Source organism: Sitophilus oryzae, unplaced genomic scaffold, assembly GCF_002938485.1.
Source record: "Sitophilus oryzae breed Bouriz unplaced genomic scaffold, Soryzae_2.0 scaffold_1639_pilon_pilon, whole genome shotgun sequence".
NCBI classification, from domain to species: domain Eukaryota; kingdom Metazoa; phylum Arthropoda; class Insecta; order Coleoptera; family Curculionidae; genus Sitophilus; species Sitophilus oryzae.
This window is the reverse complement of record NW_022146324.1, coordinates 270,522-286,345: the sequence shown is the minus strand read 5'-3', so window position 1 is coordinate 286,345 and position 15,824 is coordinate 270,522. Positions and strand designations below refer to the sequence as shown.

The following is a 15,824-nucleotide window of genomic DNA, read 5'->3' as shown; positions in this document are numbered from 1 at the left end:
AACCTGTTATTTCGTCAACCATCGATACAGGCGGCGAGACAACGGACAACGGAGTGGGGAATGCGCTACGGCGAACGTAGCTGCTTCGGTCGATCCCGTCGACGGTCGTATTGCGCTTATAACAGCTTAAAAATAATAGGATATAAAAGAAGCAGGTTTTTTGAAACAGTTGCGGGCATAACGCCTGGCGGTCGAGATAACAGGAGTGGGAAAGGAAGGCTGCTGCATCGGTCGATTGTCGATGGAAGTTCGAAACAGGTTGGAGAATAACGCATCAGTTGTTTTAGATATATTGTTTTTCAACCTGTTACGAGCATAACGGGCGGAGGTCGAGATATTATGGCGCTGTATGTTTCAGTACGTTATTAAGTTTCAATATTTAGGTATTTATTTATTCTGAAAAATTTTCAGAATAATATTTTAAGATTTTTTAAAAATGTATACAGGGTGTTTTGAAAAATCTGGTCATTGATTAATCACGATCCTGCTTAAAGCCCTTGACGTAAAAAGCTGATTTTTGGAAAACGGATTGACTTTAGGGTGTAGAGGTTCGATAAGAAGGGATTTTTCGAAACTCGAATTCAAAGGGGGTGAAACCACCCTCAAATATTAGAATATTTTTTATTTAAAAACCGGTGAGTTTTCCGGAAAAACTCTTAAACACGTATATTTTATTTCGTTGTTTTACATATTTTAAGATTTTTTAAAAATATATACAGGGTGTTTCATAAAATGTGACCATTGAGTAATCACGATTCTGCTTAAACTGCTTGACGTTTAAAGCTGATTTTTGGCAAACGGATTGACTGTGGGGTTGAGGTTCGATAAGGAGGGGTTTCTCGAATCTTAAATTCCAAGAGGGTGAAAACGCCCCTCAAATATTACAATATTTGTTATTTAAAAAACGGTTAGTCTTTCGGGAAAACGCTTGGACACGCATAATTTATTTTGTTTTTTTACATATTTTGAAATTTTTTAAAAAATAATACAGGGTGTTCCAAAAAGTTGAGTAATTGATTAACCACGATTCTGCTTAAACTGCTCGACGTTTAAAGCTTATTTTTGGCAAATGTGAGAAAATTTTATCCAGTTTGTATGTCAATAGAAATTCTTGCTTTGCTTTATCATCACCATTACAAATTATTAATTCGACGCGAACGAAGTCGCGGGTACACGCTAGTTTAAGTGTAAAATTAATTCGAACTCTAGTGTATAGTTGGTTTACTTATGAAGAATATACTACACATTTTCTTATATTGCTATTTTTTGACCACAAATGGTAAAATTATAACTAAGAGCTTCTTGCCCGTCGAGTGAGATGCACCCTGTACACTGCTACGCAATTCAGGATCTACGCCGATCGAGGGGCAAGGCGTAGGTAGATCGGAATGTATACGTATAGACGAGTGGCGGAATTTTGGCTTTTTTATATCGCAATTTGTAAACAGCGCTTATTTGTAAACAACGACCGTTTTTAGAGAGGTATTTTAGATAACAATCGATATTTAGAAATTTTTAGACACCCTGGAAATACTACCACCGAGCATGTCATTGTAGCAACTTGCAACTGCGTTAATACGCCTGGCGGCGACCGCTTCATACTCTTTCAGATATTTAGCAATAAAATAAAGAAACCTGTTATTTTTAAGCTGTTATTTTAAGCTGTTTTTTATAAATAACTATAACAGTTTCAACTGTTATCTAAAAATAACAGTTTTGCCCATCACTACCTATTTGTAGAGGGCACCACGTACATGTGTTTTAACTGTTCTGAAGAGTAATAACTTTCTGGAATACATTTCGGACCACCTTGTATATCAACATAATGGTCGCACCACAATTTAGTTAACATCGAAACTGTTAACGACTGCACATCGATATATTGGATCATGAAACGATAAAAACTCCGAAAACTCGAGTCATGCGATATACAATCGGTTATGACGATCGGAGGTTCGGACATTGTCGATATACTGTTTTCTATTTCAGTCTTGACGGGCGAATTGAAGTGTGTATAATCATATACTAGCCTTATAGGAATATTAGTGTTAGTGTAAGACAAAGGTAGTCTGTGGTGTACTAGTTAGTTACTGTTGTTACTGTAAAGTGTGAAGTTGCGAGCTACTAATCGGCTGTTATTTTAGTGTGTAATTTTAACTAAGTGTAAATAACTATTTAGTGTATCGATTTTGTAATAAATAAAATTGATGTTTTAATATAATCTGGAAATAAGAATAAGCGCCAAATTAGAACAATGTTAAATGGGAAATGCAATTCTATATGCCTGCCAGCTTATATTCATTTATCAGTACCTCTGGCGAATGAGATCCCTCGAGTACCAAAACGACGCCCTGCATTACTTGAGGGCCATGTAAGGCCATCATGGTATCCGTGTGAGTTCTCGGAGACACGAGGTTCCTAAGAAGCCCCAAAGTCTTCATTAATACGCGAGGATCCGAGTCAGCCAACAATCTACAAAAAGGCGATATTAGGAATCGATGAGATTGATTTGAACTACTCTGCACTGTACCTAAATATTTGGTCAGTACCTAAAGTGGTCAATATTTGGCTTTTGACGCGCTGTTCAGCTTGAAACGCCAAGTTCATCAAAGCCCAAACTCCATTTAAACGTAAAGCTGGATCCACAGACGACGTGAGGGTTGATAATAGTTGGATTGCGCCTTCAAAAATAAAAATAATGCTTGACTTGGAAGCATCAAATAAAAATATAAGGAAGGAGATCTTTCACCAACCTTGTAGACATTATTTTTATCAGTGTATAAGAGTTTTAATGGTCAAAATATGCAAGTTCAAGACAATACAATTTAGGACACTAAAGCCCCCTCCTCAGTATTACGTTGTGTCGCTGGCGACACTTCAATTATCCAATGAGATTAGTCCAAAACTCACACATCTGTCAAATTTGAATTTAAAATGACTTTCATTGGTTCCTTCAAGTGTTGCCAGCGACAGAACATATTTCTGAGAACTAGGTTAAAGCTTTGTTTTCAAAATCATGTTGTGTCGAAAATTATGTTGTAAATCACATTTCAAAGAACCAATAAGATTTGTACAAAATTCAAACAGCTATCAAATCTCAATTTAGTACAACTCATATTGGTATCGTGAAATGTCGCCATCCGTAGTTTTGAGAACGATGCTAACTTCAAATACTCCTTTAGTATTTTTATTAATTGCTTGAAAGTAATTATTGTTTGTCAGTAAAATCACTTTGATGACTTTTTTCAATTAATTATAAAAATATGTCTTATACAATGAATTATACATTCACTATCGATTGACTCTATAAATTAGACTATGTGGAATAGTCTGTCCAGCGAAAGAATACATATATAATTTTGACAGACATTAAAAAACTGAAATCAACTCAATTCACCAAATAAAAGGTTACACTTGCAGTTGTAACGTTTAAATATTTTAACAAATTGAAAAATTATAACACATATACCTACTTTATATCTATTCATTTATTAAAATGTTGAACCGATTTTTGAAGTAATTTCGTGTGAATCTATTAGGACTTCCAAACGGCAGAGATTTATATTTTGAAATGGTGAAGGGACAGAAATCCGGTATTCGAATACATTTCATTCACAAACTCTATAGTACGAGAGCTGGCAACGTCGGGAAAACAAGTATTTTAAGAAAGCTGGCTCTTTAATATATCGTTGGCTGCCGGTAAACGTTGCATTCCCTACTGTGCATTGAAAGAAGATCCTATATTTTTATTAGTCTTTTAAATTCTAGTATTGAATATAAGCCTACCGAGTCTCCATAGCTCAGCGCGTAGAGGTTCCGCCTATCAAGCGAGGAGTCAGAGTTCGGGACCGGGTCAGGGCAAACACTTTTTTATTTTATTTTCGTTTATATTTTGATAGTAAAGTATTAAATAATTGTGGTGATTAAAAAAAAACAAATATTTAGTACTTAACTATCAGAATATAAAAGAAAATAAAATAAAAAAGTATTTGCCCTGACCCGGTCTCGAACTCTGAATCCTCGGTTCGTAGTCAGAAACTCTACGCGCTGCGCTATGGAGACTTACTCGATTTATATGCAGTATTAGAATTTAACGGACTAAATACAAAAAATATAGGATCTTCTTCCGATGCGAAGTAGTGAACGCAACGGGTATCGCTAGCCAGATGGGCCGCATGCTGTTCCAGAGAGCATAGCAAAAAATATATCAAAGAGCCAGTTTTCTTAAGATACTTTCTCGAAAACGTTGCTAGCTCTTAGACAACTAGTGCAGACCTAGTTTCTTCTGATCTATAATCAGTGTATGTATCTTCAAAGTATCTATAATCAATGTCAAAAAATATGCTGGTGTCGATGATGTTTTATATCTTTTTTGAAACACTGTAAGTTAACTTTCGCCTTCTCCAATTTATCTTTAGTTCTATAGTTAGTTCTTTCCAAATTTCTACCGCATAATTTCTACCGACATTTTGTTCTGCAACAATGGAATGAGGAAACGAGTCTTTAATTAGTTGGAAATCCGATTTAAATAGAAAATTGATTAAAATAAAAAAGAATCGTTTCTTTTAAATCATGATTTTTCTGCACTCTGTTAAAAATGACTGAAAACAGTTTTGAATCAAAAACGTAGATAACTACTGTCGCTATTATATTTTCTTTAGCTGGACATTTAGAAAAAAGTGTATTACTGTTGATCTGCCTACCATTCGACTGTATTGTCAAATATAAAAAAATGCCGCAAACAGGCAACTTTGACCATTGCCTGATCTTGAAAATACATTAAAAATCGATCATGAACAAGTCAATTTAGTATTGTTTCAGATTAAATTAAAGTTCGAACATGCAGTCTATGTTAAATTCAATTAGAAATATGAACTGCATTTGTTGGTATCAATACAAGTCAAATGCAGAAATAAAGTAAGTAAAGAACACAAGGTAGTTCATGGTTCAATAACAATTATCTAGATATCTATATTTATCTTTAAAGAAATCAAGGCCAAAAAGCCAAAAAAAAAAAGTTTTCCTACTCGTTGAAAACTTTGAAAACAAACAAACTGAAAGAATGCCAAACTGTTTATTATATCAAAATCATCTTTTAAATTTTACAAATACATACTTCAAAAATAACTAACTACTATTTAATTAACCACTTAATATAATGTAGAAATGAAACATTATGCTCATGTAAGATTTCATAGCAATCAAATACAAACTACAGTCTCTAAATAATTAAGTCTCAATTCCAATATAATTAATTGAGCTTAGTGAAAAAGATAATTTCTAATCTAACAGGTGGTTCATACTTTCAAGTAGGCCTTGACGAGATCCCGAAAAACTAAATTTAGAATAAAGAATAATATTAGGTATACCAAAATAGACATAGTATATATTATATGTAATTTAGTACCGTATGAAAAAAAACGGCGTCAAAGACGGCTGTGAAATAACAATCGATGATAAAAATGTTGACCTCTAGACGCCAGTTACTAAAGATTGATATAAAACTTGTCAAACATTAACGCTAATTAGAAAAAGATTTAAAAAGGACAGAACGACCAGACACAGAAATCTATTTCCCAAAAATTATTTTTCTCAAATTTTAAACACCATTTAAAAATGATTTTTACTCAATATAAAAATGAATTGCAACCTTCTTAAGGCCAACTGGCAGTAAGCACCATTAAAAATAAAGAAGAGTAAGAGCCAAGTAAATGACATATAGGGCCTGACCTCGCCAAAATTATCATTGATTGCCCAGAAGCTTTTGACGCCGTTTTTTTTTTCGATTGTATGATAGTAATCTAAGAGGAGGTTATATCAACTACATAAAGGGATTTTTCGCGACATACTTTTTCTTTGTTGGGTATTTACTGTATCTCATAAATTTGTTTCCGCGAAAAAAAAAAAGTATGCGAGGAGAATATTCGAAAAGTTAGCAACGTTTTTGTCAATTAAACGTCAAATGACATACCGAAACATAACCATCTCCGCAGTATTATTAGTCTAAGAGCTGGCTACTTAAAAAACCTTATCATCGTTACATGGCTAATTTTTTGTGTAGCCATTATGAAATAGTCATGTCTGCCAGCGCGATCCCGGGGCTTAAAGCGGGGGCGGCCAATCGAAAGGGTGAAATTTTGACACTAAAAATATTATAAGGTACACGAGTTATAATTGCGAAAATAGCTTTTATTTATTATTAAGAAACCTGGAAAATTGTTGGCAAACATTTTCCAGTCGCTAAAATGCCAACAAACAACGCGAAAGAGGCATGAAATTTTAAAAATTATTAAAAAATTAAATTTGAAGAATGGAAAAAATTATGGCATACATGCATGCCGATTGGTGGTATGTCATATTTATTTATTGCAAAAGCCGTATGCAAAAGGACAGACAAAAAAATCGTGCTTAAATCAGCTGCAGACAGTTATCAAAAGCGCGATATTACTCTAGTGCTTTCAGGGAACGCTCGCCGCCTCATCCATTTAAGTATAGTATATTTATCATGTATACAATTGTATTATAAATACATTTTTTTATTATTTCAATAACAGATATCATATATTTACTATTCTGTCTCATTATTTGTATCCGACTCATCGTACTGCAGATCCTCGCTCTGGTAAACAAGTCTTCCTCTGAGTCGATATCTGCACCGTAAAATTTAATGTTTCAATTAATAACGCGGCGAGCATTCCCTGAAAACGGTTTTACAGTGTGAGTCTTAAATAAATGTAAATACTTTTAAGGGTGATATATTTCGACCACAGGAATACATCTACGAGTTTTTTTTCGCAAAAGAAGATGTAGAAAATCGTGCATTTTTGCAAATTTTCCTGTATATTTTAGAAAACTTTTTAGAATTGCCTATTTACCGCAAATTTACCCACGGTATAATTATTTCTTAACCTATCATGCTTACGGCTTTAGTCTATGGCTACACACTAAAAGAATGGATGCAAATACAGAAAAAAACAGGTGGCTAAAAATAAATCAATTTCTTTTTAAATTTTCAAACTTGAATAATTTGGTTATTTTGGACTTATTTGGAAAACGATAAAAAGAAAATGTTTCTTTTATTGACATCTTTGATTGAGATCTACCAGCTCTGAAAATATTTGCTCTTATTCAAGATTCACCCTGTAGAGTAATGTCGCGCTTTTGTCTACCGCTGATTGAACCACGATTTTTTGGTCTGCCCTTTGCATACGGCTTTTTAAATATATAAACAATAAACACGACATCCCACCAATCGACACGCACGTATGCGATAATTTTTTTGTCAAAATTCCATGCCTCTTTCGAGTTGTCTGCCGACATTTTAGCCACGAGAAACATGTTTGTCAACAATTTTACGTTTCTTAATAACAAATAAAAGCTAACCTTATAATATTTTTAGTGTCAAAATTTCACCCTTTCGATTGCCCCCCCCCCTTTTAAGCACCGGGATCGGGCTGGCAGACATGACTATTTCACAATGACTACACAAAAGGATACTTCCCAAGAAAAATTAGCCATGTAACGATGATAACGTTTTTTATGTAGCCAGCTCTCCGTCTATATAGTATGAGTGTGTATGTTAATTGTAATGATGGATAATCTGGATTTGGTAAACATTATAATAAACTCCAAGTCCAGTATGACATAATAGGGAAGCAAATAATAACTCCAACATCTTTATTGGAAACAAAACTAGAATTAAGCATACACAACTCATTTTCGCGTTTACATACATAAGTCTTCAAATGGTGGGGAGTTCAAGTAGTAGAAAAACCAGACAACCTGCCATACCGATTTGGTCATTTTAGAAGTGTGGTCTGGATTTTAACATGTGAGACAGTGTAGACAGCATAATGGAAAATAAAATGTATTAAAAAAAGGTAAAAGTTCGGTTGATACATTTCTTCTATGCGGTATTGCCGGATTTTGAATCAAAAGTTCAAACCGCACAAGTAGGCGTTTATGAAAAATGTTGCATCTATGGTTGGAACATTATTTTTCACAATTAATTAATCATTTTACTACAGATGTAATAGATCATATTTAGCTTAGATATGTATATTATCTTTATTTCAGTAGTATACATGAAAGTTTTTAAAATAGTTTATTTTTTTTACCAAATCGGTATATGTATGACATTTTCTCGTCTGCGCCTTTCTTTAATATTAAGGAAATGCAGACATCAATTGTTCATTGGCTTATACCCATTGACTTCTGAACCCTCTATATGTATGTCGCGAAAAATACCTTATAATAAATCTTGATACAAAGAAAACAAGGTATAATAGATAGCGGCTACAATTTCGTTCAGTTTGCGATCACATGTGACGTCACTATGCTATACAAAAATATCCATATTCTTTAATTGCCACCAATAGAAAAAGACATAAAATAGGAAAGAATTAGGACAAAACCTCAAGAGTTACTTCACATTATGAGCTTGACATTTGAAAAGTAATTTTCACATATATTATGTGTCATCAGTTTGACAATTTGCCGACCAATGGTGCTGATATTACCTGTGACGTAGCGACCAACCTGCGCAATATACCTTCCTTTCTTTGTAACATGATAATAAATTATTAGCGGCTCTTCATCTACCTTCCCCCCCACCATTTACCACTCGCCAAACAATTTTACCTTGTTGTAAGATTGGTTCCTTCGCCGGTGAAAATTCCAACAGAAGATTACACAGTGTAGAAGATGCTGCCAACAGTAATTCTGGACTTGGATCATCTAAAAACATATTTTTATACAATACAAAATATACGTTTTCAATAATATCAATTTTTCTCATAGAGATTTTATAAGTTAATCTTTATTTTGTAGAATATATGAGCAATAGTGAAGAATTAATGCGTCAAGTTGCAAAACCTGGCTTATCCATTTAAAAAAATTGGTCAAGTGCGAGTCGGACTCGCGCACGAAGGGTTCCGCACCATTCATGATCTATTTATACAACATTAGACACTATATTATTATTTTTTTTCAATTTAGCTGAAATTTTGAATGCGCGTATAAGTAATTTAAAAAAAAATGAAGAAACACATTACTAAAAATTGTATTAATCAATAATAAATATGTAAAAAGTAAAAATAAATATGTAAAAATATGTCAAAATTAAAAAAAAACGATTAAAAAAAGTCGCCTTGACTAGGATTCGAACCTGCCTTACTATGGCACCAACGTCATAGCAGCGTAAAGTCCTAACGCTTTAACCACGCGGCCACTGAAGACTTGAAAGATTCTATGTAAAATTCTTACTTAAACAATCATGTTTAGTGAAAGTACTTTTTTATTTGTAAACATTTATTTAATTCTGTTATTAGTACTTGTTCTTATAGCGACAACATAGATACATTATCTGTAAAAATTTCAGCTGTCTAGCTATAACGGTTCATAAAGTAGACCTTTGTGACAGACGGACGGACGGTCAGCGAAGTCTTAGTAATAGGGTTCCCGTTTTTACCATTTGGGTACGGAACCCTAAAAAATGGCCTAATGACATATATAATTAGTGGACGCTAAAATATACATAAACATAGTCCCAAACTGCAGCAAAAATCGCCTATTCATATATAAAAGTAACTACAAATTACACTAATGCAGCAAAATCCGTCTTATCCATTTATATTTGCATTTTATTGTCATGATTGTTGCAAATCCTGCATTTTTTCATACCCTTTTTATACCAGTATAATGTTACTACAGATGTCTTATTCATTTCAAATCTTTACCTAATTTTAAAAATAGTATATCTAATAATTCCAAGTTAAGATGCAAATATCTTGCTGTAGCAAAATCCGCAATATGCATTATACTGCAACAAAATCTGACTTATTCGAATTATTTCTGAGTTTTTTAATATAAATTTTTATTACTAGAAAAAACAGATACTAAACAATGATTCCACTCAATGGACACGTTTTTTTTTTGGTAAAATAACGCTTCAAATATTTACTAAAACAGTTTTTGTGTATTATCTCGAAACAACGTTTTTGAGATAAGACGAGTTTTGCAACTTGACGTCCCAACTCCATTAAAAGATATAACTTCAGTATGTCTACAGATATTTTTAAAATGAGCTAGAGCTATGTTCCGTATATTTTACATAAAAAGTTGGACTGAAAATATCAGTAGAAAAATCTGATGTGGCGCTTTTCTTGGGTCACCTTGTACAATAGTTTATTGTGCCTTACCTGTTAACAAAGTCATCAAAGGCTTCCAAACAGAATGATCCTGGAAAGTAGTTCTTAACTGTTGTACTGAGCGGCTCAACGAGTGCAAGCAACGCACTGATGCCAAATTAATTTCTTTATTGCTGTCAGAGAGACCTTCAACCACCCTTTCAATAAGACATTTCGTATCTATTATCCGTTTTCTAATATCTTCATCGTTAGCTCCTAGAGAGGCAAAGGCTCTGAAATAATTAGATTCAAATTATAGATAAAGAAAGGGATTTAGATAAGCGATTTATATTTCCCGCCAATTTGTATGATACTAGCGCTTACTGTGACTGAACGTCAAACTAAAATTCAATTTTTAGAAAAAATGTTTTTATTAAGTAATTAATAAAGATAATTAATTGTTATTATTTAATTAATTAAATAAGTTTAGATTGCAATTCGCGTAAACATTTTGGGTAACAAAATTATTTTGGATCGCGACCGTTGTACGCGATCTGGCGCTGCTGCAGCGGTTGCTAAGAACAACCGCAAACAAAAACAAAAATAATTTTCTCTTGTCCATATCTCCTGTGAAAGTCAGAATCTTCAAAAATTGTAAATTTTTCAAAATCTAACACGCTCTCATAGAAAAAATTCCGAAGTGTTTAAAGCGTCCATTTTCAAAGAAATTATTGCTATCTTCAATTTAATTCAATTAATAATAGTTCAATTTAAGTGGTTAATGTCTTAATGTCTCCACTTCAGTTATTTTGTGTTGAAATAATATTTTGAAATACAAATAAATCAGCTTAAAATGAGTATATTATTCTATATCCCCTTATTTTGTTCTATATCACTAAAATCGGCTCAATGCACAGCTAATAGACACATTTGTTCTATATCCAAATCTAATATCACTAACATCCTTTAAATAAATCTTCTAAAAGTAAAATAAATACATATGTTTGATAGGTTTTTATATTGCCTTTAATTTATATGTTTAATAGAACCATTTTGGTATATAGTTTTCACGGATATCCAGTTTAAACTTTAAACCTTGTTTTCTCAGTTTCATCGAAATGCTCTATAGAACAATCTTATTCTAGGGTGACGACATGTCCTTATATAAAATAAAGTTTCTTGTATGCAACACACTGTATTTTATTTTTAAATTTTTAAAAGAAAATAATAATAAATTTGAATAAATAAGATTTGGCGATATAATTCCGAAAAAAGCCGAACTGCTCCGAAATTTTCAAAAGCTTTGGTCGCGACTGTTGCAAGATTAACGCCAAATAGTGTTTACATAGTTCTTATAGGCACTTTCCAATCTAAACTTGTTTTATTTATCTATGAAGTGTTATTATTATTATGCGTAGAATGTATTAGGCAGTAATAATAGAAAATGTATATTAGAAACAAAGATAAATGTCATTATTCTTCTTTTTCTCACGACTCGCCTAGTTGGTAGGTACGCCAATATTTGCGTACTTGGCAAGTATCCCCACCTTGTAAACAACATTGGCAAGTGTGGAGCTCACACGACGCGCGACGTGTCCATTTCAACAAGTACGCCAGCATAAACATTGTTTAAATCCTTGACAAGCAAACAGTATAGTCACATCCATGGATACCGGTCGTCCCGAAATTGTCGTTGCTATTGATTCTTTTTACTTTTTAAGTTCTTTTACTGTACACTGCAATACTATTTCTATGTTCTTTATGTTTGGCCATCCATATGAAGGGGCCCATTTTTGTATAAATCTATAAATTCCAAAACAACATCATTTGAAGACTACACGGGAAAAACCAGTTTTGTCCATTTTAATTGGAGCCGAGAAAAATACAATTTAGTGTTTTTAAAGAAATATGTTATTTTCGACTAAATAATTAGAAAAATATATATTACTACCAATTCTGAATTATTAATATTGTTAATTATCGCGATATTCTGAAATACGGAAATAAAAATGTCAAAATGCAAAACAAAACAGGGGAACAACCAGGGATGTCCAATTAAAGGTTGTATAAAAGCTAAATCTAAACTATTATTTTTTTTTGTTGTAGGGAGAAAATTAATATTTAAGTAGTTTATTTTCAGAATACATAAATTTACTACATTTACGCGTGAATTACTCTGGTCCCTTGTATGGCAAAATAACCAAGATGTAATATCTCTGGGACTAAGCGTATTATTGCTTTCTTTTTTCTCAAATGACGCTAACATTTGCCTATAAGGTTGTATATCGCTATCATAATTTCTATGAAAATGTGACATACCTGGTTTTTCTTGTGTAGTCTTCATTTGTCCACTCTTTCGTCCAAGGAACGATTTAGGTATTGTCGTCAATATTGAGGTTATTAATGTAAATTTGATATTATAAGGATATTATATAATCTATTACTCGACACAACTATGAATCTCCTAACACTACGATCCGGAAATAAACGGTACATACGCTATAACAGTACAATTATTTGTGCAGTCGTTTGAGCGCCTTGGCAACTACAGCCAAGGCTACACTTAGCAAGTGTATGAATAATTGTGATCCTTTGACTCGGGCTATGTTTACCGACAGAGAGTGGGAACGCGACGAGTGACAAATAATTGCACAAGGAAACAGTTCTCACTTTCTCAGGACATGGCGAGTATATTCCAGTAACAAATGTTTGTCAAGTACACGAGTCGTGAGAATGCGCCTTTAGAATTTTTATGGTTTTTTACATGTATTTTCCGCCAAATTAAAAAAAATATATACATACATATTTAATATTTTTATAAAAATTATTACATATAATAAAGTCATAAAAATAATTAAACACTACTTTTTATCAGATATGCCTTATAACGTATAAATAAATGCATTTAAGTGAGAACCTTTGAATAAGAAGACTAAGGAAGGAGCATATCAAAAATCTTAGGTATACTTGTATTCATTTAAAACTTCCCAATATGGCGGACTTCAGTATGGGAGGCTTAAAAAACGAAAATCTCTAAACTGGAATCGACTGTACTTCAAATCGTTCAAATTGATAATCTGTGGTAAATCCAATTGAACTCTGACACTTGGCTGACATTGACGTTTACGGTTCCTTTTTCAAATGTTGGTAGTTATTAAAATTGTTATAAAAATATATAATTCTAATAAAAATAGATAAGTTATAATAAGTATTTATTAACACAAACATCTGATACGCTACTGAAGCAGGTAAGTCAAATTAACGTATCAAAATTCTTTGACATCTGATCTTTGACAAGTAGCAAATAAAAGCTAAAATGCAAGAAAATATATAATTTAGTTAATTTAAGTGAATTTCATAAATGATCGGTTTACTGCACGTATGTATATTATATAGTCACTTACTAGCGAAAAGTTGTTCCATTATTTCATTCAATTTTTGCCGAGATCTACCGCACGCTACACAACCAACTATTTTAGAGTCTTTTTCGATAAATCGCGATAATGTCACTGTTAATTTAAGTTCTGCCACAATTTTCATCTAGATTTACTACCTTCATACAACTATCAGTAGTAGAATAAATAATAAATAACATAAAATAAGCTCCGTAAAGACTGACATCCAGAAAATTTCAAATCAAATTCAAATGTGTCAAATGAATCGTCAAACAGAACTGTCAAGGATCCCCACCCTAGAGAGCTTTTTCCACCCACCATGCATGAATACATGGATAGCATTATGCTCCTTCCTTACTCTTCTTATTCAAAGGTGAGAACAAATATTATTTTGCTTCTTAAATCAAATATTCAAATGTTGGGTTATAATAAATTTCCAAATAAATTATTTATAAAATGAGCCATATCTCTTGTAAACCCAGAATAAATATGGTTGGGATTTCTGCTGTTATAGGAATAAGAAAATAAAAGGCAAAAGCTAATAAAAGGCAAAAAAGCTAATAAATACAGAAAAATGCTTTTTGCACTGATTAAAAAAAATAAGACAAAATTCTTTTTTTATTGTCATTGCTTTTGATATTCTTATTATTTTAAAAAATTGTATGGAAGTCAAACTGACATGACATATTTTGACATATTCATCTGCTTTGAGCACATCTGTATTCATAGATATGTTTAGAGTTTATTTGGCAAACAAAAAAAAATAATTAAAAAAAACAAGTCTAAGACAAACAAGATTCTTACCTAAATGCAGCTGCTCTGGCTGCTACCGTAGATCTTTCCAACAAATCCACTAGAGCATTCACTAACTGATTGCTTATGGCAGCAACCTGTTGCAAATTACTATCTACTTCAGTAAGATAAGCTAAAGTATCTGCAGCTACTATTCTGTGAGACTCGCTATGTTCAAACTATAAATTAGAGATTATAAAAACCCTAAAAAATCATGTAGATTAATACCATTACCTGACAAAGCCTTACTAGACACGGCAGTGTTTTATAAGTAATTATAGGGTCATTTGCTGATATAGCATCTGCTCTGTGTAAATTTGTTAAACATCTAAAAATATTTTGTGTAATTATATTAAGTATATATCAACGAATAGTATTTCTGTATACCTTGCAGCTTCCAATTGCATTTCAGTTGGCTTTTCTCTAGACACCATTCCGGCAAGGTATTCTGTAATCTTAATATCTTTATACATAGTATTCACTATTTCTTTGGCAACATCACGATTATCAAAACACATTGATGCTAAACATGTAACGACAGGAATTCTAACAGATGGGTGATCGACTGATAATAGAGATGCTGCAAAAGAATATCACAATTTGCCCATATGTAATAATTATATTAAAATTAAAAATATTTCATTAAATACCCAGTACTAAAGGTCCTCCAACTGAGCATAAAATATTCTGTTCATTTACAGTTTTGCATGACGAGGTTAATATGGTTGCTATACAAGATTGTCTTTGAAGAGATTCTGTGGGTCCAACTAAAAATTACATGTATTAAAATCTTAATAATAATATATGTTAACTTACCAAGAGAGAGCAATTTCTGAATATTTTTTGTTGAAAACTTAGAATTAATTAAGTGGTGTTCTTGACTTGCGAGAGTCCTTAGGCAACATAAACAAGCATTAATTAGCTTTGGATCATCTTCTTCTAAAACTTCTAGAAGACTTTGAACTACACCAGAATTTATTAGAAGCTCTATGTGGTCTTCTGTGCCTTTTGCAAGGGAACCTATAGTTATAGCGGCTTCAGTTCTCACATCGTTCTTTATATTTTTATCTTTTAATAAATATATGAGCCTCGGAACAATGCCTTGGGAAATAACACTCTCCTTCTGTCGGTTTGATCCAATTACAGAGTTTTTAATACAAATGATGGAGTTTAAACATTTGTTGAAATCTTGTGAATATAAATCATCAATATAAGATCGAGAGCTTTCTACATTCTACAAATTTAGTTTTAAAAAGCGCCATAATTATTGAGGTTATGAAATGCTTACCATAAAAGCGGTAAAAGGTTGCATTTTGTACAACATATATAATTTGACTGCAAACAAAAAAACGGAATCTATGAAGAAGTTTAAAATGCACTAGAAATAATTCTGTTTGAAGTTCTATTTTAAATATTTTTGAAGGTGATTACGGTCACTTTACGTTACTTACGTATTTTTGCCGACTGCCGAAAATGTTTGACAAGCACAAATTGACAACAGACAAGTGAC

At 32.5% G+C, this 15,824-nt stretch overlaps 1 protein-coding gene across 1 annotated transcript in view; it reads right to left on the bottom strand.

Moving 5' to 3' along the window:
- LOC115880653 (armadillo repeat-containing protein 8-like) overlaps positions 1-15,820 on the bottom strand; it is a 23,396-nt gene extending 7,576 nt beyond the window's left edge. Inside the window, exons 1-11 of the mRNA XM_030897932.1 lie at positions 15,766-15,820; positions 15,603-15,649; positions 15,131-15,548; positions 14,965-15,081; positions 14,702-14,894; positions 14,549-14,642; positions 14,327-14,493; positions 10,200-10,420; positions 8,641-8,736; positions 2,531-2,681; positions 2,313-2,472 (exon numbers count right to left, since the gene is read on the bottom strand). Coding sequence (XP_030753792.1) covers positions 2,313-2,472; positions 2,531-2,681; positions 8,641-8,736; positions 10,200-10,420; positions 14,327-14,493; positions 14,549-14,642; positions 14,702-14,894; positions 14,965-15,081; positions 15,131-15,548; positions 15,603-15,638 — 1,653 coding nt within the window. The 5' untranslated portion in view covers positions 15,639-15,649; positions 15,766-15,820. The remainder of the gene's footprint in view (positions 1-2,312; positions 2,473-2,530; positions 2,682-8,640; positions 8,737-10,199; positions 10,421-14,326; positions 14,494-14,548; positions 14,643-14,701; positions 14,895-14,964; positions 15,082-15,130; positions 15,549-15,602; positions 15,650-15,765) is intronic.
- Between the last annotated feature and the right edge of the window lie 4 nt (positions 15,821-15,824).